The sequence below is a fragment of the Borostomias antarcticus genome (assembly GCF_949987555.1).
Source record: "Borostomias antarcticus genome assembly, chromosome: 18".
NCBI lineage: Eukaryota > Metazoa > Chordata > Actinopteri > Stomiiformes > Stomiidae > Borostomias > Borostomias antarcticus.
The window spans coordinates 8690812-8718090 of record NC_140251.1 but is presented as its reverse complement, the minus strand read 5'-3'; the positions used below and the strand labels follow the sequence as shown (position 1 = coordinate 8718090).

The 27279-nt window shown below is 46.6% G+C and overlaps 1 protein-coding gene across 1 annotated transcript; it reads right to left on the bottom strand.

Moving 5' to 3' along the window:
• Nucleotides 1-47: 47 nt before the first annotated feature.
• Nucleotides 48-27070, bottom strand: LOC311320725 (transient receptor potential cation channel subfamily M member 1-like; the record flags this gene model as incomplete). The annotated part of the gene is made up of 28 exons (XM_084452543.1): nt 48-1383; nt 1476-1608; nt 1835-2040; nt 2178-2322; nt 2410-2430; nt 2938-3130; nt 3248-3499; nt 3845-3973; nt 4131-4262; nt 4409-4543; nt 4637-4865; nt 5027-5319; nt 5422-5451; nt 5580-5720; nt 5858-5908; nt 6486-6620; nt 6918-7085; nt 7283-7383; nt 7772-7844; nt 10452-10575; nt 10735-10909; nt 11460-11631; nt 12121-12245; nt 12554-12767; nt 12894-13098; nt 13686-13756; nt 21708-21866; nt 27038-27070. 28 exons carry the CDS (start codon nt 27068-27070, stop codon nt 48-50), a joined length of 5181 nt encoding a protein of 1726 aa, XP_084308669.1.
• Between the last annotated feature and the right edge of the window lie 209 nt (nt 27071-27279).

Below are 27279 nucleotides of genomic sequence, written 5' to 3'. Positions count from 1 at the left end.
TCACATCTCTGCTGGCAGCTTCTCCTCTCTACCCTTCTCTGTTCCTCTCACTCCCCCACATCACTCTTCTTCTCTGGCTCTGTCTTCTGCAATACCCCCTCTCTGTTCTCTGGATCTCTCCTTCCCTCACTCTTCTCCCGTATGTCTCTTGCCTCTTCTGTTTCTTCTCCTCCCCTCTCATCTTCGTCTTTCTTGTCCTCCTTTGCCTCATCAACTGAGCCCCCGCAAGCCCCAACAATGTCTCTCTCAATACTGGCAGCTCTTGGTTTTCTATCGATGCTCTCCCCAAAACCCTTAGCCCTCCGCTGATGCTGACCGGCGTCCCAACTTTTTGACCTGCGAGACGGGAAAAAAATTTCGTCGGCCACAAACAGGAGGCCCTTGTCGACACTGTTCTTCACAGCTCTGCCCTCTGGGGCTGCCTTCTCGATCTTCCTTTGATCCTTCTCAGGCTCTGCGGCCAGAGGGCCCTGCCCCCTCTGAGGCTTCTGCTCTTCAGCACCCGCAGGGGCAGTTGGCCTGTCAGGCTGCTGGACAGGTGCTCTCAAAATCGACACACAGGGCATGTGACCATGGAGGCTAGGGTGGACCTTATATTCGAGACCGGTTGGCCAGTGACTCGGGTTCTTGGCTACCTGGTCCATTAGAGAGCTGTAGTCCGAAGCCAAGGCAGCTTTATCGCCCCCCTCAGCTGGGTTGAAGATGACGCTGCTCATCGCCTTCCTTTTTGAGGATGGAGAGGTGCTCAGGCCTTCGTGAGGATAGCATATCAAAGATGTGGACCTCTTCAAGGGGCAGGAGATGGCTGCCTCCAGTTTGGCCCTTGCTGTTGGTTGACCTGCTTTTTCTAACGCTTTATCATATGGATCTCTAGTGTCTGCTGCTGCTGCCTTTGTAGTTGTGTCCACCGCAGTCTCGGGTGTCTTCTGGTCACACGGTGATATCAGGATATCCACACAGGAGCTGGTCCGCTTCCTGTCCCCTACGTCCACATCTAACGTGTAACCGTACTCCTTGGTGCTGAGGCCTGAGTTGCTTGAGGCTTGTCGAAAGCTCCTCTGATGCTCCGTGCCTGACTGGGTCAGCTTGTCTGCCTCTCTCTGCTCCTCAATATCCATTTGGAAGCGGTAGAGGCTGTATCCGTCGGCACTGTTGATGCTGCCGTGGCGCTGTATGGTGGACATGTCGTACACGGAGGAGGCCCGGGAGTGGGCGCGGGTCAACTCGGTTCTGTCCACCCCGGCTAGCTTCTCCAGGGCGACCGCCATGCGCCCATGGATGACCTCCAGCTCGGCCAGGCGCAGGTCTACCGTCTGCAGGGAGGCTTTCATGTGGTTCTCCCTCTCGTTCACCTCCTCCAGGCGCATGGACATGTTCTCAACCCTGCAGCGGGAGAACGAGCAAGAGGAACATCAGGAGAGACTACTGGCACTCTCCCACCAAGGTTTAGAGATTGAGTTGGGTTGATGTGTTACCTTTCTGAGGTAACCTTGACGTGCTCATCGGTGGAAGACTTCAGCTCATCCTCCTTCTGACGGAAATACTCTTCCACACACTGTTCCTCGAACTCGTACAGGTTCTTCAGATCGTCTGGACTTAGCCTCAGCTCTGTGGGAAACATCCTAATAGTTTAGCTCTGATAATACTTTCACTAATTAAACATGCATGTTACCTGTAATGGTGTGGAACCTCATTATGAATATTCACTGTCTTTAAATGGGCATTATCTAAGTCATGTTAGCTTATCGTCGCTGTCTGGTGAAAACAATCCAAAATGGAGTTAAATGATTTTCACCCAACAGCGACGTTACGACTGAAGGAAGAAGAGACTCACTCAGTCCTCTGTCCTTCTCGTCCAGCTCGCCCTCCAGTTTCTTCTTGCGGCAGTGTCGGAACAGCCTATTGAAGAGGATGTAGAGGTGGCTGAAGATAATGAGGGGCGGGGGCAGGATGGGACGGTCGTGGAAGGTCATGATCAGCTGATATCTCTGGAACTTCCACACCTGGTTGGAGATGGACTTCACCTCGAAGAATGTGTTACTGAGAAAGAAAGTGAGTCTTAGAGAGAGAGAGATAGAGAGTGCATAGCTACTGTGTACAATAATATTTTCAGATTTAAAGATTCCAGCTTTGGGAGAAAAAAACATCTACAGTGAAATCTCCAACTGTAAACATACTTGAAGACAGCAATGAGTAAGTTGACCAGCAGGATGTTAGCCACCAGGAGATAGCAGGCCATGAGGGCCGGGGTGAGCCAGGCACCGGGGATGCATGGAGGAAGCTTCTTACCATCCTCATCATAGATGTTTTCACCACAGGGAGCTGAGGGGAAAAGGGTAACTGTTGTTTGTACATGTGTGGCGAGGTTTCTAGACTGGCAAAATGTAAGAGTATCTGGAGAGTACTCACGGTTTATTTCCATGGCATAGACTTCAAGCAATTCCAGCAATGCAGTGAGAATGGAGATATTGAGAGGCATGATTAAAAGTCATGAACAAAGTCTACATGTCACACCTCTGTCATGATCAAGACTGGATACGTTTGAAGTCTTAATACCGTGCCCTGCTTAACCACAGTGATTTGTGCAACTGGGGTGATTTTTGAGAGAAAGTTCAATGGCTTGTCTTCACCGTGACAGAAGAAACAGTTCATATGAATTTAACTAGAGGGCGAATGATCCTCTATGATGATGTCACAAGACAAATGGCACCTGGTCAGGTCCTCTGACATTGAGGAGGATAGGAGGGGACAAAGAATGTACAAGAATCAGGCAAGCGCCCGCCCTGCATTTTTGCAAACAGGCCTGCAGAGGGAGCCATGCACGATCATTATGAATGTGACAGAAAGGCCAGATCCATACAGACTCACCACAAGGATGAGCCTCTATGTAGATGGGACTGATCATCCGCCCTGGGAATCAGGAAACAGAAATCTTACTATGAACTCTAGTCTTACGGTCTATCGAGTCCGCAAACACTTCTCCATAGATCATCCAGTAAGGCATGTAGAAGATGTTCCTGGCCAGGCGCCAGGTGGGTTCCTCATCCGGATGCAGGATGGCCTGACGCGCCACGCCGAAGCTCATCAGCACCACCAGCATGATCACCACAAAGTACATCATGTCAATCATCTGGAAGCCGACAACCAAGCACAGCAGGGGAGAAACGTTATGTTAGACCAACCCTCCCTCCCAACGTCCCAAACAAGCAGGCGGTCAGACAGGCCACGTCCAACGGTTTAGATCTACCATTTTTCCGATCATCATGACATAGGGTCCCAGGTATTTGTTGACTCCGAAGATGTCCAGCACGCGGATGTACCAGAAGATGATGTCGATGCAGTAGATGACTCTGCCCCAGCCCATGTAGGGCTCGTTCTGCAGGCGCAGCATCATGCCCAGCAGGAAGGTGGAGATGGCCGCCAGGTCCGTGATGTTCCAGTACTCCTCCAGCCACACGTTGATCTTCTGCCTCAGCTTCCCTGGCTCCGACATCAGGATCTGGGGAGCGAGGCCGACGAGACATACCGCCAAGTAGCCATATTACTGTACATTCTGTCTACATTGTGAATGACGCATGGCTCTATAGCAGTGCCTGAGCGCACGCGCCCCCCCCCCTCCACACACACACACCTGGCCCCCCATGTCACCTGTCACTTTACTATACACAGTTTATACATATTTATATAAATGTGTAATCTGTTCTCGCTGCCATGCAATGCCCAAATTTCTCCCCTGAGGATTATTAAAGTTAATCTTATTTTATGACTTAATTTTTCAAAATTAGTAAAGTCTGTGTCTCGACTGTTGTATATACAGTATAATGGACACCGTCTTTCTGTTTACCTGTCTGATCTTCTCAGAACCCAGGGTGATGATGTAGGAGATGACGGTCCACTCCTGTATGGATGGCCAGCGCTCCATCTTGACCAGGATGATGTAGTTGTATAACATCAGGTAGCCCAGGTAGGAAATCTGTCAGAGGCCACAGTGGCAACATACTGTTTAACATAAACATCCTGGGTAGTATATGAGAACGCATGCAAAAGGCATAGAGCTCATCACGATCATCCATTGTGGAGTGTAATTCTGTAGACGGCCCATAGGGCGCTGTACGAGGCAGGCCACTCACAGTGTTGAACCAAAACTTGGTGAAAGGAGCATCATAGAACTTGTAGATCTTCCTCCCGATGGGAACCTTGTGGACTTTACTGCTGCCCTCCTCCTCATCCCCCTTCCTGGATACAGCTTCGGCGTTCACCTCCTGGAACGATCACGATGGACACGGTTAGGCTACTCATCTCTCTAGGTCTCGATCTCTTTCAGTAGCCAGACACATGGGATCGTACAGAACAAAGAGCAGAATCACTTTTTTTTCTAAAGACATCGACTGTTTGGGTCGAACTGAACCTTGCTGGATTTGTTGTCGTCAGTCTTGTCTTTGCCCTTGTCACCATCTCCAGAGTCTTCTTGGTAGGACATGTCGTCACCCAGGTTGAAGTCAAACAGCAGGATCAGGGGCGGAAAGATAATGCCCAGAATAACCTGGAAGGACAGGAATCTATTACTAGTCCAAATATCATTTATATAGCTCATTAGGTGTGTGTGTGTATGTGATGGGCATATGTGTAAAGCTACCTTTAGGCCAGTGTTTTTGCCAAATCTCAGGCATCCCATCCACATGTCGGTCAGCAGCATTTGACTGCAGGTGTGAGCGATGAAGTCACGCTGCTTGGCAGCCACAGCCAGCTTCAGACAGGTGGAGTTGCTCCAGTTGGTCAGCTCGTACGTCAGGAGCTTCATGGCCACCTGCTCATCATGCTTATAGGACTGATCCAGGAGCTCATAAGCCAGTTGACCAAACTCCCTGCGAAAGATAGAGAAATATCCTTGCTCAAAATATCCTTGTTCTTAAAATGTAACGTTTTCAGCGTTACAAGACATAATGCAAAAGCAAAATGTATCCAGGAATTTGATCTTGTATTGGTCAAGGCACCAGACTGTGACTTTAAAGCCGGTGGAACTTACTTGGAGTTGTTCTCCAGGTCCTGGGAGATGTCTTCCACAAGCTCGCTGGCGGAGGACTCGTGGGCCATGGCCTTGTAGAGCTTGCAGGCCACCAGAGCTTTGGCCATGGCCTCCTCCCCTCTCTGCCACAGGAAGAGCGCCAGCTTCTGACGCTTCATCAGCACTGCCCACACCATCAGCTCGTGGAACGGGAACTTGAAGCGGCAGACCTCCGGGTCATCCACGTCGATCTCTACCTCCTCCTCTTTCCTTTTCTTCATCTTTTTCTTCCCCTTGGGCCTGGGCTCATCATCCTGGTGGGAAAGAGGGGGGGGGGGAATCCAGTTGAGGAGGGTGGAATTTATTCTCAGAAACTCAAAGAGAATTACATTCCTACAAACTAAAGGATACCTTACCTCCATTCCCAAGAGTTTCAGGGCTTTTGGCTGCAAAACCCCCCCAAAACAAACCCAGATATATATATCAATTAACATCAGACATTCTTGATATCAGACATGTTTTTGTGTGGATGATACTGTAGCTGATTTTCGGACAGGGATAGCTCTCCTCTCACCCTCTTCAGCCCATACAGGGTGGTGTAGAGATTACGGAAGGCCTTCCTGGTGTAGTTGCAGCGGTAAGCCCCACCCATGAGGTGCTCCAGCACCAGCCCGATGTCTATCAGGGTGATGTTATAATCCGGGGGGAGGTTTCCCTGCAAAAAGCACAAAAGCATTGCTCACACAAGACTACACCTCAGCATAGGGAGCACAGCACCATAGACACAAAATTAGACAAGGGCTCTTGAAGGACTATCTACCGTGGAGAACGAAAGGTCGTCCAGTTAGTTACCTTTTTGACTTCCCTCACCACAACCTGGAGAGTATTAGCAGGGCCCAGTTTCTGTGGGGATGTAGAGCAGAAATGTTTCATAAATGGAAAAGAGCCATACACCTCCACGCATGGCATGGCTCTCCAGTTAAACAAAACAAACAAATATCAAACAAACATATTTATTTGTCACACAGTGAGTACATACATCACACGGTGTTGACGGCAATGCCGAAATACACACACACACACACACACACACACACACACACACATACACACACATACACACACACACACACACACACACACACACACACACACACACACACACACACCGATCATCCACCGATGACATTTTTCTCCTGCTCTTAACCCATCCTATCGTCCTTCACCCAAGGGCAGTCGGGAGCAGACAGTAGGTAGCGTGCATGGGACGCGCCCGGGGGCCAACCAAGGGCTCCTGTCCGTCTTCGCCATGAGACAGACAGCGTTAATGATCGGTTCTTCTGCATGTTTTTCTTATTGTTTTTTTTTTATGGGGGAAACCCTTGCGAACACGGGGAGAAAATGCAAACTCTTCACAGAAAGGCCCGGAGACCTTCTTGCTGTGAGGTGACAGTACTAGGTACTGCTAGGCACAGCTCACCGTGTTGTACAACTCCTCCAGGTGGGGGATGGTGAGGAAGTGGTGGATGTTCACTCCGTTCTCGATGAGCAGTTTGACAAAGTCCACCCTGTCCAGCACCAACGCGTCCATCATGGCCTGCTCCAGGGAGTTCACCTGAGAGAAACCACCACACGCCAGACCATGAAAACACACACACACACACACACACACACACACACACTGGCATCTTCACCTGAGAGAAACCACCACACCACCACCAGACCATAAAAACACACAAATACACACACACACACACACACACACACACACACACACACACACACACAGGCATCCTCACCTGAGAGAAACCACCACACCACCACCAGACCATAAAAACACACACACTGGCTTCCTCAGACCGACAAACCCAGACTCATGGCACGTCAAAATAATAGTCTATTTTTTTTTTACCCAGCGAATGATCTCCAGTTTCCTGGGATCAGTCTCCTGTGGAGGTTCAGGCTTGGCCTTGCCTCCTTTGCCTTTCTTCTTGCCACGGGCCTTGTTGCGGGGCGCAGAGGGAGGACTCTTCTTTTCCTGGGTGGAGGTGGTGGTGGAGGAGCCTGTGGCGTCGGCCGGCTGAGCGGTCAGGGAATACACGGTGTCATCATAGCACAGTGGGACTGATCATAATTCATTGATTGCAGCACAGTGACCACACACAGTCACTGTTACCCTGTGTTCCGTCATGTTTATATTTAGTTAATTAGGTGTTTTATTAATGCAACGGTTACTGCCTGAGAACCACACTAAAGAGTGAGGAGGAGAGCACTCACTGGAAGATGGTGTCCATAGACAAAGATCTGATTGCGAGCGATATCCACTCTGTTCCAAGCCAGAGCCAGACTCAGCTGGTCTGGGGCCGAGGCATTGGTGCCTGACAACACATAGACACGCACGCACGCACACACATATGTGCTCACACACACACACACACACACACATACGCACGCATACACACACATACACACTCGTGCACGCGCGCACACACACACACACACACACACACACACGCACGCACGCACGCACGCACGCACGCACACACACACTTTATTTAAGTCCACACATTTTATTCACAGTCATGTGTACATGTCCAAGGCTGCCAAGTATAAAGCATGATGACTCAACACCTGAAGCCAAGCCAAGACTGCTAATACATATGCATGATGTCAGACATTACTATGTATCATTGGGAAACCACCACTAGTGGTAAACCATTCAATTGTAATAGGATCTGGGACAGATGTGAACAGATATGTCAGTACCTTTTAGTAAAGCAGTTAGAATGGACATTTCAATATCCTGCTGTCCCTCAGCACCCATTCGAAAAACGGTTATCTGTGTTTGAGAGAAGAAGAGACAAGGAAGTGTGAGGGAATGAGTGAGTAAGAGAGTGAGTGAGTAAGAGAGTGAGTGAGTGAGTAAGAGAGTGAGTGAGTGAGTGAGTGAGTGAGTGAGTGAGTGAGTGAGTGAGTGAGTGAGTGAGTGAGTGAGTGAAGGGGTGAGTGAGTGAAGGAGTGAGTGAATAAGAGGGAGTGAGTGAGTGAGTGAAGGAGTGAGTGAGTGAGTGAGTGAGTGAGTGAGTGAAGGAGTGAATGAGTAAGAGAGTGAGTGAGTGAGTGAGTGAGTGAGTGAGTGAGTGAGTGAGTGAGTGAAAGAGTGAAAGAGTGAGTGAGTGAGTGAGTGAGTGAGTGAGTGAGTGAGTGAGTGAGTGAAGGAGTGAGTGAGTAAGAGAGAGAGTGAGTAAGTAAGAGAAGGAGTGAGTGAGTGAAAGAGTGAGTGAGTAAGAGAAGGAGTGAATGAGTGAGTGAAGGAGTGAGTAAGAGAGTGAGTGAGTGAGTGAGTGAGTGAGAGAACAGACTGATGAATAACAGGAAAGTTGGGAGGAAGGAGGGTCGGACTACAGTATGTACGTAAAGGACGGTGTGTATGATACTGGATGACTGTATTTACTTCAGTATAGCTTCATGCTTGTTTTGAAGTATGCAGCGGTCACTGAAGAATACGTTTGTTCAGTCTACCGCTGAACACAGTCGACTAATTCACTATCACTAATGTGCTTGGAATTTGACTGCCGGGCCCTGTCACATGTGCAGCCGAGGTAATTGCGATTATAGGCTGGCATGAATGTGTGACCATAATGTGTGACCATAGACAGAGCTCTCCTAGAGATGGTCTCTCAGGGCTGGTATCTCAGAGATGGTCTCTCAGGGCTGGTATCTCAGAGATAGTCTCTCAGGGCTGGTATCTCAGAGATGGTCTCTCAGGGCTGGTATCTCAGAGATGGTCTCTCAGGGCTGGTATCTCAGAGATAGTCTCTCAGGGCTGGTATCTCAGAGATGGTCTCTCAGGGCTGGTATCTCAGAGATGGTCTCTCAGGGCTGGTATCTCAGAGATGGTCTCTCAGGGCAGGTATCTCAGAGATAGTCTCTCAGGGCTGGTATCTCAGAGATGGTCTCTCAGGGCTGGTATCTCAGACATGGTCTCTCAGGGCTGGTATCTCAGAGATGGTCTCTCAGGACTGGTCTGTGGATGCGTTTATAATGAATGCTTCATGTGTCTCTCAGTCCAGGGGCCAGTAGAGTGAAATCCCGTGGGCCCTTTTTGAGACGACAACATGTTGACCTTTGGGCTGAATCTTTATGAACAGTGAGCGCTGTCTATTCATAAGCCTGTAATTCAGTTCAGATAAACTGCAGTCATGTGGAGGTGGGGCACCAGTGAGTGGATCTACTGTAGGCTCCGAACCCGAGACTCTGGTTATATGTCCCAGCTGTTCACACGGAATGCACTTAGCTGGGTGCAAGGATTATGAAAAAATCAGACAGTGACATTGAAACACCTACAGCTTTAAAGCGGGAGGGGGGGGGGGCAGGCTCTTAACTAACGAACCAAATACAGCCATGAAACATGAACAGGCCTGCCATTGTATTTGAATCAGTGAAAAGTCCCTTTGGGACTGAAAAGCACAGCAACATGGTACATATTGTATATATATTCAGTATATAGACATTGTAAATACTAGGACATACTAGATTCACATTGCTTTGCTTATCTGAGCAGGATGTCCTGGTAATACCTCTGGTAATCTAATACCCCAGGGACAGAAACACTCTGGAGTTCTAACGTGGGCCTGGGAGAATTAGCATAGGCAGAGCAACCTGGGGATTAGGGAGATGGCCGCTGTCCTCCGTCTGCATGCTGGGAGCCTTCCGCGGAGCGATGAATGAAGAATAGAGAGGCGGTGAAACAGGTGGCTGTGTGCCCTGATCTTCCCAGCCCCAGATGTATGGAGTCTGGAGATTATCTCCTCTGGGTATTACTAACGACTAATCACATTACTTACCCGCCCCGAAATCTGCTGCCGTCGCACAAATGTTGCCACTATTGACCTATCAGGCTGTCAGGAAAACACGCTGAGAGACGCTTTGCGCAAATGCAGTAATCCGCAAAGTCCGAACACACTTAAATGTTGCGGCTTCTCAAGGGAGAGCGTGTACATACACTGATTACATGGAATTAAACAGCTGTCTATAGCCTAAGTGCCTGTCCACAAGGCTGACCCCCTGACCCTCACATTAGGCCTGGTGGTGATGGACGCAGACTGGGATATACGAACGGAGATAGATAGCGAGGATTAGGATGAGAAACTCATGAACGACCTGGTACTTTAGCAAACACACCGACAGGGAATGTTGTGGGGCAATACATTTATTCACGTGACAGTGGAGAAGATGCTGGACACATGAGTGAATGGATGAATGAAAATGGAGAACAAAATGCTTTACACAAGGACTATGTTTATTGACATACATAAAAAGCATTTAATTCACATACTGGTATTAGATATTCACATGTTTACACATTCATATGCGTCATTAAAGTGAAGTGTTCATTGACATCTGTGTGCATAGATGGACATCGCCTAGTCATCCCTTTACTCACCAGCTCTTTCTTCTTCATGCACTCCAGGATGAGCAGCAGGATCTGCTGGGAGTGGCTCTTGTTGTAGTTGAAGGTTTTCTGGATGGTGACCAAGAGCTGGTCCCTCACGTCATCTGGGATCAGCCTGGACCGGACCAATACACGTTCAGCGAGGAACAAGCAGTCTATTATCATCTACAGGTCTACAGTACATGCAGACCTACAGACTCATGGTAACAGCCGCTGGGGAATAGCTCAAGCTGCAGATATGAAGCAACTACAGTAGGTGTGCCTGCTGTCTCACCCTCCTTCCTCTGAGTACTTGTGTGCGAACGAGAGGATGTCGGAGGCACGGCCGCTACCATCGCACACCACCACGGGGACAGGGGGACTGTCCCTCAGGCTCTCCAGGGCGATGGAAATGACGTTGGGACCCCCTTCAACAATCAGACAAACTAAAGGGACCCCCTGACCCAGGCCTGAAACACAGCAGGAAACATTCTTTAATCTTTTTTTGTATTTATCTTGGTGCAGTACAAGGCACAGTGTTACAGGGATGGGTGACATGAAACTTGCTGTGGTCCTCAATAATTACGCTTTTCTTTCAGCCCCAGGCATGGACGTGCCTGCGTGTGTCCAGGACGATGTTAGTGGTGACAGCTGAGCATCCCTTTGCTTTCCCTGCCTTATCACGAGCTCCAGGCATAGGATGACAAAGGGAAACCCACAGGTCACAGAGATGTTCTTCATCCACCCTGCATCCAATCATCCATCCATCCATCCATCCATCCATCCATCCATCCATCCATCCATCCATCCATCCATCCATCCATCCATCCATCCATCCATCCATCCATCCATCCATCCATCCATCCATCCATCCATCCATCCATCCATCCATCCATCCATCCATCCATCCATCCATCCATCCATCCATCCATCCATCCACCCACCCACCCACCCACCCACCCATCCATCCATCCATCCATCCATCCATCCATCCATCCATCCATCCATCCATCGACTTACGGGTGTTGATCTTCTGCAGGGAGATGTGCTTCTCCAGCTGCCGGCGGAGTTTGACCTCGGCGCCGTACTTCCCCGAGGTGCCGTTGTCCGACAGGATGAAGTGTGAGTGGCTGCTGTTCAGCACGGACAGCTTGCTCAGGGGGTTGGACATGGTCTGGTAGGGTCTGGTCACCTGGGAGCGCGCAGAAAAAACACTCGATGTCACACTGAAGAAAGGTCGGAGGCAGCAGTAGTGTAATGTGAAAACACGTCGGACAGGCTAGTATCATGTTAGTGTTTCTGGTGACTGCTGTATAGGACAGGCTAGTGTCATGTTAGCGTTTCTGGGCACTGCTGTGTAGGACAGGCTAGTATCATGTTAGCGTTTCTGGGCACTGCTGTGTAGGACAGGCTAGTGTCTTGTTAGCGTTTCTGGGCACTGCTGTGTAGGACAGGCTAGTGTCATGTTAGCGTTTCTGGGGACTGCTGTGTAGGACAGGCTAGTATCATGTTAGCGTTTCTGGGGACTGCTGTGTAGGACAGGCTAGTATCATGTTAGCGTTTCTGGGGACTGCTGTGTAGGACAGGCTAGTGTCATGTTAGCGTTTCTGGGGACTGCTGTGTAGGACAGGCTAGTATCATGTTAGCGTTTCTGGGGACTGCAGCGTCGCGCTCTACTCACTTCTCTTCCTATGAGATCCTCTTTGTTCTCCACGATGCCCCAGGGAGCGATTCCGATGGCGCACACCTTCCCTCGGGTCTTGGAGGAGTGGTCCTTCAACGCGTCCCCCACATGACGGATCACCCCTGGGGAGGGAGGAGAGCCAGAGACAGCAGGATGAATATTCAAAAGTGTACGCAGTAGTACACACACGTGTACACGTGGTACTTTTGATGTACTGTTAAATCCATTCCATTGAAAGCATTTCAAGTATTTATTTATGAGATGGAGATTAATATGTGACCTTTGACTTGAATGTTTCTCTTCGAATGTGCCAGAATTACTGACCGCTAAAGAGTAATCTATTGCCATTAGGGGTTTAGAGTGGTTTGGCACTTGCTTAAGTGGAGAATCAGCATTAGTACATGGTTGTATATATCCTGCTGCTACCCACCAGTGCTGACCCCACCAGTGATGATCCAGGCTCCGGTGGTGACCGCAGCTTTGATCAGTCCCTTCCCGAACACCTGCTTGAGTTTGGGCGGCAGGTCGAAGTTCTGGAGGCCTCCATGGACGGAGATGAGCAGGGTAGGCAGCTCCAGCTGCCAGTCCTTCACCATCAGGTGCAGCAGGCTGTCTGGCTTACTGTCGTGGGACACGCGGATGTACTGGAGGAGGAAGAACAGAGCAACTGAACTCGGTGTTCCTGAGCCTCAGGGATATCATGTGCGCTCTGGTCATCTGTCTGAGTGGGACAGTGAGAGTCTTGTTGTGTGCTTGAGAGGCGTGCGTACCATGGCCTTGTTGACGAAGCCTCCACCCTGGAACTCAATGGTGCCGTAGGCGTCGGTCGGGGAGGTCTGTGTGTGTTTGAGCACAGACCACCTCTCCTGTTGGGCATCGATCTGTACCAGCTGGTGGTTCTCCTCTGAGGGCTTGTTGGTGATGGCACCAGGGGGGATGGCCACATGCTGGAGCTTCAGTTGACCACAGGCACATCTATGTGGGACACACATGAACAAAACTTACTCACTAATCAGATCAGTATGGCGTGAGATGCCAGGTGTATTACAAGGCAATAACATTTGACAAAACAAAACAAAAAAATCAACACAAAGAGCCGACATACTGTATGGTTTGGTTTATGCCCTGATTCCTGATTGATAAATATAACTTGATCACGGAACACACAACTCTACACAGTAGAATGACAACAAGAAGTGATTCGCTGAATCAGTCGCTGATTAACAGAGTTTTTTTTTTCTGTCTCCTGTCCTCGTTACCCAGATTGGCCGGGGGCTTTCATGTCTGTGTCCGGCAGTCTCTGGCGGATACTTGTCAGCACACAGGTGAGGCCTGCTCTCTCTCTGGCCTCTCTCTGCTCGTCTGTCCGTGACGTGTGACAGCCAAGGCTTTATAAGGAGCCGGCAGCCTCGTGTTTTGTGTATTTATCATCGTCAAAGCTCTGCCTTCTTGTTCTCCTGACCCCTCTTCCCGACCAGCGAGAGGTCATGTACGTCATAATGTGCCAAGTGTTGCACAACTACTGTATGTAAAGTGCTTGCATGCCCAGTGAATCAGCTTACCTAGTTGGGTCTCTGCTTGGAAATATGTAAACACATTCTCTTTTCTGGAAGGTTCTCTCTATCCAAGCTTTCTGAAAAAAAAGATAAAAGATATAGATTAGCCTGGTTCTCCAGTAAACTAGTTGTTCAGAAGTCTTTCATTCATTCCTGTCATCGACCACTGTGTAGGATTTACCGTACAGGCCGACTGAAACGGTACAGCCGACAGATGTGTTGAATAAACCATTAGCACAAGAATTCAGCGTCTATCCCACGTTTTCCCTACCCTGAATACTCCAGATCCTCTTACTGCAGAGAACGATTGTGATCCTGGCTAAGAGGTCTGTGAGGTAGAGGTACTGTACATCGGCCAATCAGCCTCACAGGTCTAAGAGGAGGAAATGGCTAGCGATTAACACACTGTTATGTATGATTATTTCCCTAGAGTCTTGAAGACATATTTAGAGTTCCAGAGGACAGGCACGCCGATTATTGTATGGTTTGAAAGGGTAGATAGATAGAGGGGACATAGGGGACATTATCACAAAAGAAGGGTGGTTCCATCCAGGGCGCGTCGTTTGCCTTGGGTTATTAGTGCATAGCAAATCGAATAACAGATCTGCTGTGAGTCGCGATTGTTCTTCTGTTTGATTCTGAGAAAGAGCCAGTTGAAATCTGTCACACAACAGTAGCATTCCCTCTAGATATGTCCGCCTCTGACCGCTGTCTGATCTGGTTCCAGTGCTGGGCAAAAATAACCCAGGTTCAAAGCAGCGCCTGTCCGGGCCTGTTGGTGCTGGAGTCCTAATTAAAACCAAAGTTTTGGAAGCTCTTTTCAGGAAGTTTAGGGAGACAGGGTTAACAATGTCACCAAGAATAAAGCCTTGTCACAAATCAAGCATTTTGCCAAGAGAGACAGCATCAGATATAGAAGCAGTCCCTGACATCTATTTTAACACATATTTACAGTATATGCTTAGAAATTAACGAATTACACACACGCGCAAACACACACACACACACACACACACACACACCAGTCTAGTAGAAGTGTGCTCCCTTCATTTTGGGTGTACAATCTGGAACTTTGTAAGACTGAGGTTTCCAATCTATTGAACAACTTGGGAAATCAAAATTTCCATACAAAAAAAGTATGTATGTAATGTAAAGTATCATTATTTTTGAAACCCCTGCATTTGTTTAGATTTTTTTTTTTTTTTATTAACTAAACAATTATTTGAGCATTATTGCTAAATATACCAAAATGTGTATTGTTGTCTGCTGCTGTCTGTCTACAGTCCTGTCACCACAACTTGGTTATGATGTTGCAACCCTGTCCCACAGTAGTCTAAAACCATCAAAACCCTGCACCAACAGAAGACATGAATCCAAAACCATCATACCATCCATTACCATTTTATCTGTAGCATCTGAGCCATATAGATCTGCTTACATGTGGTCCTCCTTCCAGCCTGAGCAGGTCCTACCTCCGGCGCTGAAGGAAAGGGAACCAGGTTGGGACAGGGACGGGTTCACCCTGGCTGGTGCTGTGCTCTGGTGGTCCCCTACCAGGGTGCTCTCTCTGTTGGTTCACTGGTCCCACTGAATCCCACAGGACATGAAACTACATCACTTTATGAGGTTGCGGTTCATATGATGAGCATGTGAGCAGGCTCTTTGTTCGCCCGGGTCCCATGACTCCAGTTCAAGGTAATCCTTTTGGGAGTCCCATGACCCCTCTCTCCTTGCCCACAGGGTGTTTTCAACCCTCCACAGAACAAGGCACAATAAATCTACTTTGATAGCCAGCACCACCCCCTAATCTCCAGTTTTTGTTGAGACTTCTTTTCTCAACGCTCACATCCCAGTGAGGATGATCTTGTCGTCATGGGAAGAGTGGGATGGGATGGAGGAAGAAGACGGCTGCCCTGGTAGCATGTAGTCCGGCTCAGCAAAGGCAGCTAGGAAAGGAGCTTCACCAACTTTTAATTTGAAAATGTCCACCCCCTCCAACCACTTCGATTTCAACCCAATTTGCATAATTGAGGGAATTGGATGAAGGCATTCTTTTGAAAGGCCCCTTGTTAAGACACGACTGGTCTCCAGTTGAGAGCAAGGCCATCCAGGGCTAATTGCAGTTAATCTTTATTTCCCCCAACCAGGCTTTGGTTGAAGAAAAAACATTTCAACTTGGTAGCTCGGACCAGGCAGTTCTGAATTGGCTCCGGAAGGCCTCTTGTTTACGTTTATGTGTGTCTTTTGAGCACATTTATTATTTATAAAATGCATATGTTTATAAAGAAGGGATATTTGAATAATATACACATACCAAGGCATGGAGGAATAAATAACTATATAGTGGTAAATTTATATGGTAAATTCAGAACCTGTGAAATTCAAAAAGTCTCTCAAAACACTCCTTTTATGGCTTTGAGCCTGACTGAAGACGAGTGGTTTGTAGTTGCTTGCCTGCCTACTCGCCCGTCTGTCTGTCAGTCAGTCTGTCTGTCTGTCTGTCTGTCTGTCTGTCTGTCTGTCTGTCTGTCTGTCTGTCTGTCTGTCTGTCTGTCTGTCTGTCTCTTTCTGTCTGCCTGCTTTCTAGCCTGGGTAGGATAACCCTTCCCCCCTCCGAGTCAGGGGTAAAGCAGGTAAAAATGCACATGGACTGCTGTTAATGAAACAAAGAGCACTTCCACAGAGGTTCGGCCAGTATGACGCAGCATGACGCATTATCCGCACAATTCAAATCTAAATCCTGTCAGCAAGTACCTGCCTCGTTAGAGAGCCCTTTGAGCTGAAAAACCTTCAAGACCTAGAATTGGATACTACAGGACCAGATTGTCGTACTGCGCAAATTAACAGGATTTATGGCAAGCTTGGCAACAATCACTTGTTATTCGGACAGAATTTTCTGAGGGGGAAAAAAGTGACTGTTCAATACAAAAGACAATTGTACAAAATGAGAATTAGAATTGCGTGATAAGCTTAGGATTGTCAGGGAAGTTTAGGATTGTCAGGATTTGAAAGAGGCTGGAAGGGAACAGATTATGTTATTATAACTCAAACATTCTACAGTGTTTTACAATGGCAACACTTGGAATGACAGAATACAGTAAGGGATTCAAAACCACTAAACGTTGGCTGGAGTAGTAGAAATAACCCTCAAGGACAATCTCTCTGAGACGGGAAGTTCCCTCTGAAACATTTCATCCTTCTGCCCATTTTGAAGAGAGCATCACAGTGTGTGAGAGCTGTTTCTACACGGCCGCCTCACCCCCTGCTATTTCTAATGGAATCACATGGCCTCTGTCTGCTGACCCACAGCCTGGCGTGAGCTATCACAGCGCGCCCTGTTCCAGAGTAGCTACGGGTCCTCTGATGCCCTACCATCTAGTGGGCAACATGATGAGACTGTATATGCTTGTATTCAATCATATATTCCAATTTGTGAATGGCACAATGATATCTGCCCTTGCAATACAACTGTTACAACAAATAAAATATGTTATATCCTTGATTTGTTAAAGCAAAAAACATGGATTGATCTGGTCCTCATAAAAGTCAATGACTATTTTAACTTTATATGGTTGTGTTAGTGTGCAATCATATGAAATATGATAATAAGGACTAGGTTGTACTTGTTGAGGTGTCACAAAGGAGCATAGCCAGAAAACAAAAAGCCTGATCATTGCAAGTGAGATGGATCAGAGTGGATTTGGGGACCTGTGTGGAATGTGATGGGCAGGGGTGAAGATAAAAGCTGCTAATTGCTAAGAATGGAATGCACAGAGTCAGAGCATAATCCTGCGCGACAGGAGGGAAACCCAGACATGTCAAACATATCAAACCTCACTTTCAATCCCATGTAGCTAGAATTTGAGTGTGTTTTCAGTATTTCTATACAGGATAGAAGATACAAGGACTAGGGTGATATACTTTAGAAGACGTCTGGTGAGTTTGTTAGCCCTCTTAATCTTTTGAACATAGCTGTTGTACTCTGCCTGTTTGTAAATGGCCTCATTGTCCTCCTGGGTTTGAAAACCCAGTTAGCCATCACATGAGCACAACATGTCACTGATTAGTCCTAAGATTTAAGACAGTCATAAGACATGTTTTAAGGCTTGTGTGTGTGTGTGTGTGTGTGTGTGTGTGTGTGTGTGTATGTGTGTGTGTATGTGTGTGTGTGTGTGTGTGTGTGTTTAATGTTTCTCTTGAGGAAAGAGTCTTACACTACATGAGGGAGACTTCCATTTCTCCCCCTAAAACCTGATTATTACGGAAGAGAAGAGTGTTTGAAGATAACCATTATATACAGTGGAACTTGTAGGTGATCTACACAGTTGTACTTACAAATCCACTAAACTTAAACTAGACCATGAGCGAAATCTACGACCGTGTATTAATGTAACCGAGCTGAATTGGTGAAACTCACTCCTCAGTATAAAAACCGCCCACCCACGGCATCTAATTGCTGGCCTTTCGGGGGCGTAGCTGGTAACAGTGTTTATGAGAGGTGGTCACGTGTGTTTGTTAGTCAGAGGACCCAAGTTCGAACCGTGTGGGCAAGTAATGGTGGAAGCTATACTGATGTGCGATCAAGTAAAACCTGTGACAGTGGTACCGTGACCCGGATACACAGTTGGGCTCAGCTCAACCAGCAGGAGTCGCTGTGTTGTGTGGAGTGAGTTTAGTGGGGTGAGTGTAACCAAGTTGAATTGATGAAACTTACTCCTTAGTATAAATACCGTCCACCTACAGTATGCCATCAAATCGATATAGCTTTTCAGTGGCGTAACTCATTAAAGCTGTGTTTATGTACGGTGATCCTACGTGTTGGCAAGTCAGAGGACTCGAGATCAAACCCAGCGTGAGCAAGAGAGGTTGGAAGTGATACCGACGAGTGATTCAGTGAAACCTGAGACTCTAACACCCAATATATGTCTTGTCTATCTGACTATCCTGAGAGACTAGGGTGGAAAAAATGAAAAAAAAACAGACATTTGCACCCTCCTTCTACTGTAGTTAGGAATTCATACGTCTACATTGTTCGACTTCACTGTAAGGGGCGATGAGAGCACTCCTTTTAAGACTGGTTCCTGATTCCTGCAGCAGCTCGCATCCAGTTTAAAACCCTGGTACTCGCTACAGGGCAATGAAAGGAACAGCCCCCTCCTACCTCCGGGCCATGGTCAAACCCTATACCCCCTCCTGACCACTACGCTCTGCTACCTCGGGGCGACTGGTTGCCCCATCACTCCGAGGCCCCTGCAGTCGATCTACACGGTCAAGGCTCTTCTCTGTCCTGGCCCCCGCAGTGGTGGAATGAACTGCCCACTGACGTCAGGACAGCAGAGTCACTGCCCATCTTTTGCCGCAGGCTCAAAACTCACCTCTTCAAGAAGTACTACCACAATACTCCCTCTTAAGCACCTATTGCATTTTTAGATTGCTATTCTTGCCTTTTGTCTTCAGCACTAGATTATGCTCTTAGTCACTTGTTTTAGAAATGAGATGCACTTGTGAGTTCTGGCAATAGTAGTACATTGTCTTTTCCTACGTTAAATGCAATTATTGGATACAGCAGCTAAATGACTGTAATGTAATGTAATGTAATGTAATGTAATGGTTACTTTGACCACTCGTTCCTTTAATATGTCTCTCTCCCCCCAAACACAAATCAATCAGAGACAAGTATCCACAATATGATCATATCAGCTAGCATGAAACATATATTGTTATGATCCACCTTTTCCAGTCACCACTGAGCATTCAGAAACACAGTACCATAGGCTACAGTACATACAGTACAGAGTACCCAGAGTGAATGAAAAAAAAAACCAACTCACATTCATTGTTTGGGCCTCTTTTCAAAGAGCTGTTTCAGATGTCATGACCCAGTGTAAATACTATAGTCCATACAATGTTAAATGAAACTAAATCCTGGATTAGAGTTTACAATGTCAACATGAATACATGTACAGCTTTGTCCAGTGTAAAGACTATAGTCCATGGATACAATGAACCAAATCCTGGATTAGAGTTTACAATATTAACATAAATAAAAAGGCAAATAATTTATGGTAACAGACTCGATCTTATCAAAAGATCAGATAAGCAAGATGAGTCACTGAGTAAAGCATCTCAGTACGTCAAGGAAATCCCCTAATGTCACTGATTGTATTTTGTAACAGAAGCCTACTTAGGCTTCATTACAAATTCTAAAGAATATGAACATTCTATTGACATAATAGCCAATAGACTTAAAACATTTTCCAGGAGCTTGCTCAATCGTCTTGTTGAGAGCGGTCAGGGAATAATTTTACAGCTCACTTTTTCGTCCCCTGGGCGAACTGGTTATTGCTTTTCCTGGAAAATGTAGGGGCAGGATCTGTCCATCCCCCATTGCTCTCTGTAAAGCACATCGTGTTGCCTCTGTGTATGAAAAGCTGTATACAAATAAAGTTTGATTTAATTTGATAATGTGTATAATACCATAATATAACCCTTAAAGGTGCTGTAACATCTATGTTTCTTCATAAATCTACATTAGCAAATTAACCAGGTCAAATCTGCAGTGTTGGGGAAATGAATACTGTACAGTATGTGTCAAAGAAATTTCCTACCACGTATGTTGTTTTTGACAATATTGCATATTGAGTTATCCAGGCCGGTCAGCACTGTTTACAAAATGGACGGCTCAAAATGAGCATGTGCAGCCCTCATTTTGTAAACAGTGTGGACCCAACGTATCACCAATCACAATACTATTGCTAATCACAACATATGCGGTAAGGAAATACTTTGACACATATTCACATCACCAGCCCTATAGAATTCCCCTAATTAATTTGCTATATCTATATATTAATATAGATATGTGAAGAAAAAAAGTTTACTCAAGGCTCTGTGATGTCAGCTCAGGTGAACATTCCACCAGTATGCTGCTATGACAGCCAACAGTACAGTACACAACATGATAGACTTTCAACTGTCATTTTTGTAGATAAAAGGGGGCATTTGGGGTCATTTGAGTACTTTCATTAGAGGATTACATTACTGAATAGTTGCTCTGTGGGTGCCACTGGACCTTTAATTCCTCTGTTATATTCTGATTAAAACCTGGGCCCAGCTTGGTCTAGCTGAAAGCTAAAGTTTATTACTGTTTTCCTCACACTGATTTCTTTCCTCACATGCGATTCCTCACATTCCTCACCGTGCAGCCTTGCAGAGCTGCTCTTCCTTGCTTGCTTTCAAGGACATATTTAGCAGGAGTATGTTAATCACATGAAAGCAGATATTAGAAAGAATAAAAGTGCTTAATCTGGCACAGCCATTATGAGGGATTACTCTGCAACACTGGTGAGAGTGGCTCTGAGCAGTCTGCTCGGTTTGAGAGACCACACTTGGTCTCTCTGTGCAGAGAGCGCAGGCCTCCACGTCTACATGTGCTGCTCTCACATAGCAGCACTAGCATGAGCATGTCTGTGCTCACATGCAAGCTCAGGAGAGCTGTAACCTCACACATGGTGGGGTAGGAATGGACCCCTTCATAGGTTACATCCAGCTCCTCATGAGTCCCAGCTAAAGCCAGGAGTGTAGTCGAAGAAGACATTCTGTTTGTGTGGTACCTGTACTGTAGGTCACAATTCAAACTGTGTCTACATGTCTAACATCCAAACTATTGATAGACACTGGACAAAGGGAGTACTCTGCAAGAATCATTCATCTTTTCATCCCATATGTCAATGACTGACAGTATAATAAATTATCTATAAAATATGTGATGTGCTATAATTTTATAATAATCCACAAGACATGACCAGAATGGCTCAAAAAGGCTTGATTGAAATATGAACATAATGATGATTATCATTCAAACTGCAGGTCAATATCAGCCACCAGGACAAAACATGTCAGACTTCTCAAGCTGAGATACTAAGCCCAGCCAGCTCCCCCATGCTCTACAAAGTCACCTGTTGCATGTGGAGCTCCATTCCACTAGCAGATCTGTCTAGAGTGGAGCCTGTCCAGGCTGGCCCTTACCTTCTGGGAGCCTGAAGCGGTGCGCTTGATGGAGCCCCGGTTAAAAGAGCCCCGTCTCACCCCGGAGCCCCTGTTCTCCATGTCAAAGCCTCTGCCAGCGCCTCCCAGGGAGAGGCCGGGCCTCTCTGTGTGCAGACGACGGGTCGACGGTAACAGCTGCTACAAATCACACGGAGCCCAGAGACACCCCGGAGTCACCTGCAGGAGAAAGTGATGGAGGATCCACTGATGGTGAGGATCATAGCGCTGCCCTGCCCCCACCGCCACTCTCTGGCCAGTCAACTGACAAGACAGGGAGACCAGCGAGGGATATAAATCACTCGATGACACACTTGACACATAGACCCCTTTTCACTGGCACTGGCGTCCTCTAATCGGGCTTAATGCAGCCAGCTCTTGGAAGCTTGGGAGTCTAATGGAGGGGAGATTTAATAAATGGTTATTGAAGGTAAATCTACTTTGGCACAGCACGGCCCAAAAAAAGGCTTAGCTAAGAGGACAGAATTAGTCTGCTGAGGGCCGGCCCAGCGCCCGCGGCCAGCAGACAGGATCGCCTGTGCCCTGCACCGAGAGAGGGATGCTCTCAGGCCTCCAGAGGTGGTGGAGAATGAGAGGACAGCTGATATGCAAGCTGACTACAGGTCCACAGCCAACAACGGTAGGCTATGGAGGCCTGTGGAGGGATTGGAGTTTAATCAAAGTATCTGTGCCTAAGGAGGGGTTGGAGTAATCAAAGCGTCTGTGCCAGGTGTAAGCTTTTCACCTGTACATTTTTTCAGTGGTAAAAGGTGCTCAAAATGGCCACTCCATTCAACATATTCAGTTCCACAACAGCATCACAGCAGCTCAGCCTACACTGAAAGGTTCAGCTTGCTGCACTTAAACAACAATCAGCATCATTTAGAGTAAAGGCAGTAGGCTTAGAAGCAGTCCTTTCCTGTACAGAATTCCTATAGCCTACTGTAGGCTAAATGTAGCCTATTCACAATGTTCTGTCTAATCAAATCTGAAATAGGTAAATTAATGAATGTGTAATTCAGACCTGGCCACAAATTGAATTTACAAACATTTTTGATGAAGTATAGCCTATCACTCACATAGCCTAGCCTACTAGGCTACTAGACAGGAGGTTGCTGAACTGCATGTTCAGTCTCAATTTAGGTATCCAACAACCCCCTCTTCTGGCCAGAGAATGTATTGGAGTTGATTAAGTAGGGGATAGCCTAACGTAGGCCTATGGCCAGCCGGTGATTATCGAAAAATATTGAACGCACTGTCGGGCTCTTATTTTTCGATAATCACACATAACCATACGTTATCCCGCTTATTACACGGCTATTTACCAACGTACACGGATAAAAATTTACGTGAAGGTCATCATCATTCCACACTTTCTCTTCACATAAAAGACTACAAAAGCCAACCGTTTTGTTTAGAATCTTAAGCAACTTTCAGACAACCTCCAACTGTCGCCCATAGACATATTTGTGTTGCCCTTGGCAGCGCTGATTATTGCTCCAAACCGGTGAATGATCAAGAAACCGGTAGAACGCGCGATTGTCCAATCAGAATCCAGTATTTCAGAGATCCGTGTAATAATGCTTGATGGTCACTGAAATTGTAGGCTATACACTCTGTGCAGCATGGTATTTTATGCAATTCACAGAAAATGTGTCCAACAAATACTATAAGCTGTGGAATAAACAGTAGTCTTCTCCTCACTATCAAATAAGCTGATAAAAAAAAAACTAATCCTTAAATACTTCAGCACTAGCGAACAGGTGGTGTACTTTTGTACTTTAGCATTAGAGTGAATGAATAACCACAACAGCATTTGTTGATCAAATAATCCCCCCAAAAATCCAATAACTTTAGAAGTTCCCTTCCCCCCTGCAAGGCTTTGGGTGATGAGTGTTTAGTGGAAGCATTACCTGGATTGGACCAAAAAAAGGCTTTTGTCACAGCATAGACCTCTCAGGAAGCAAGACGCTGTCCAGACAGGGAAGACGTGGCAGGTTATATAGGGACTCCCTCTCTCGATGTGTCAGTTTACCTCTGTGAAGACGGGATAATGCGCTACTCCTCCTTGTGAGCACAAATGAGCTTTATCACCTGTGTGCTGGCTTTGCAGATTAACACTGGCCTACACTGGGAGAGGTGGGGATCACACAGCACACTCAGCTGAGCCTTGGGGTGGGGGGGGAGTAAGAAAGTAAGAAAGTTAGGAATGTCAATAGCAGCACTAACAATTTTAGTCCAGGAGCCATGGTGCCGAACCTGGTTTTGATTCACGAAGGGGTGTGCACAAGACTGACATGACACTGTCATGACTGTCATAACCAAGACATGACACATGCATGCAAGGTTCATCCAGCATGGGTAAGAAAAATGTGTTTTGCTGGCATGGCCTAAAAGGGTTAATATGCATTCATTTTAAATCAAATACATTGTACATGATCTTTATCATCTTATAAAATAAAATCTTTATTAATAGACATTGACAATTTGATGCATTTGACTTAAATTTTAATTTTTCTGGGATTTTGGGCATAAGGGAGTAAATATGAGTAAATGCTACAGGGATATCAGCGGGCCCCCTCCTGTGTTCAGAAGAGGGACCCCCAAAAGTATCAGCAGAGAAAAAAACTTTAACCGACAAAACCAAGGTCAGCTAAATATAGCAGCCTGACTCACGGACTAAATGTTTTGTAATTTATTATGAGCATATGGAATGGAATTTTATGAGATTATTCTATAATTAGATTAGGCTATTATTATAATCTATTATTAAACACCACTAATGTAAAAACGAACATTTCTGCTACAGTATACACACTTCTTATACCCACTTCTTTACTCGCCAGACATTAGGCTACACCCCTGCACACAACAATACTTTTTGCAAACAGAGAAAGTTTACATCTGGTTTAAAGACAGATTCATTATTGAACAAAACATGAGAGGCACGTGTACATTGGGGGGAAGCAGATTATTTCAAGGACAGAATAAGAGTTTATTTAGCATACTGTAGCAGGTGCAGCCGCATGCGCAGATGCTCTCTAGTATTTCAGTACATACTCAGCACCAGAAGAGGGCACTCAAACATCTTTTATTCCCTCTGACTTAAACTATTGCCAGTACAGAGGGTGATCAGGGGAATTTACAGTAATCTGAGCCAGACAGCTCTATTGTTTCTTGTCAATAGTGCTGTAGCCTATGTGGTGTTAATGGTGGTGTTAATACTATACTGTTGGTGGTTATCATATCTATTTTGGTGGTTATCGTATCTATTTTATCTTCACCTCCAAAATGTAGTTGCTAAATAGTGCTCAATTCTCGGCCAACATTGTTGCTAGTCTTTCATGATTGTGCTGAAAATAACAACTGTATTGTTGTTACAGTATGTGTTTGGCACATGGCTTTTGGCTCTGACATAAGCCATGGGAAATAGAACAGCTGGTAAGCAGGTTTATCCTGCGATGACTTCCATATGTGGTGCTTGGGAAGGAATGGCAGGCAGCTTTCAAAGCATTTCATACTATGTGGAGTACATTAACCGTTTAAATCTCTCTTGATTCCAGTGAAGAACAATTTGACAAAGCCATATCCCCTGGCCTGTAAACACAGACAACCCAAATAATGTATGGGAAACAATTACAGACCTACTAGGAAACATCACCATGTTACAGTCGAATGAAACTAAACAGATACCAAATCAAGCAAAACAAGACATCAAATCATAATGCGCTATCTGTGTGGGGTTCGGCTACACAACTACATACTACAGTAACATCATTCGTTTATATTGTATGTTCCTCTTCCTTCCGAAAGTGGATAGGATCTTTGATGCTTGGAAATAGGGATTATTGATTAGTCAAACACAACGACAACAACAACAACATCAACACCACAAGAAAGGTGTCAGTGAATAATGCAGCAAATTACTGCCAAACCTGCAAGTCTCCATGGGGTTGCTATGGAGATGATCAACTCCCTCACCTGAGACAGTAAGCTACAGGTGGGCCCAGTCCCATGGTCCCTGCACACAGTGGGAGTGGTGTGTGTGTGTGTGTGTGTGTGTGTGTGTGTGTACAGTATGTGTGCCTGTATGTGTGTTTGTTTTTATGTGTGTGTTTGTGTGTGCATGCGTGTGTGTGTGTGTGTGTGTGTGTGTGTGTGAGAGAGAGTGCATGCCCGTGTATGTGTGTGTGCCTGTGTGTGTATGTGCCTGTGTGTGTGTGTGTGTGTGTGTGTTTGTGAGAGAGTGCATGCCTGTGTATGTGTGTGTGTGCCTGTGTGTGTGTGTGTGTGGGGGGGGGGGGGGGGGGGTGATTCACAGTTTAGGTCATGTTCAGGTCAATGTTATAAAAGGCCACACATACTGACTGAATTGATTGCTAACACAAGTCTACAGTGATACAGAGCTATGGGGGCATGTCCAGGCATGACCAGAGTGTGTTTTTCTTAGGTCTCATCATGTCAGGGGATATGAGGTCCTCCTGTGCACAAATCGTGTTCAATAACACTGTATGAAAACAAAGCAAAGCAACAACATGTCAATCCAAGCTAATGTTAATGTTGGGTGGCGGTCGCCCTGCGGTCAGCGAAGAAGGCCAGCTATTGAAGGTCCGTCAGCAAAAATATGGTGGCTTGTGGTCTGGCTGCTAGACAGCTGCTAGTGTCACTAGCCCATGTGACTGCCATAGTGTCCTTGAGAAAGCCACTTAACCCTTACACTTCTCCAGCTGGGTGGGGTACTGTGTGTTCCTCTGTTTTTAACACAGTAAAACTTGCTGGAGCAGTAACTGTTGTGCGGACATTCCTGTTTTATGGTTCTGTAGCGACGCTGTGAACCTTAGAACAGCAATAGTAATAGTGAAAGGCCTTCCTGCATGGGGTCACCTGAGGAACATTCTAGACTTATTATGTATCTCCAGAGAGCCACTGTGACCTGAGAGTATAATTATGGGGCACACCAGAGATTCGCCTAGTGCATCCTAGTATTGCACTGTCATGCAATGGTGTCATATTTGTATGAAGCCTTCTATGGATGTTTGTACGCAACAAGCTTTGTAAGCAGCATTTTACGGAGTAAAAGGTGTCTCCCTAGGTATAGGTACTGCATTTGTAACGCACTCCCCATCCAGTTGTTACACTAGCCCAGAGCGCCATTCACACACCAATGGCGGCAGCTGCCATGCAAGGTGCTTGCCTGCACATTGGGCGCAATTTTGGGGTTCAGTGTCTTGCCCAAGGACACTTCGACAGGTAGTCAGGAGAAGCCGGGATTCAAACCACCGACCCTACAATCACTGAACGACCAGCTCTACCTCCTGAGCTATACCGCCGCCCACTGTGGACATGACGAAACGATTCCACTCTCATTGCTCGGGGAGAGTATTTACCCACGGTGCAGAGCAGCAGGTAGCTGCAGTGTGAAACCGACATGTAGGTGTTTTTTCAACTCTTCAAAGGTGAGACGCGGTGGAGGGCCCCCGGAGTCCTACAGTATCTCTCCGAGCTGCAGGGAGGGGCCTAACCCAGAGGCAGGGAGTCCACTCCTGGGGAGGAG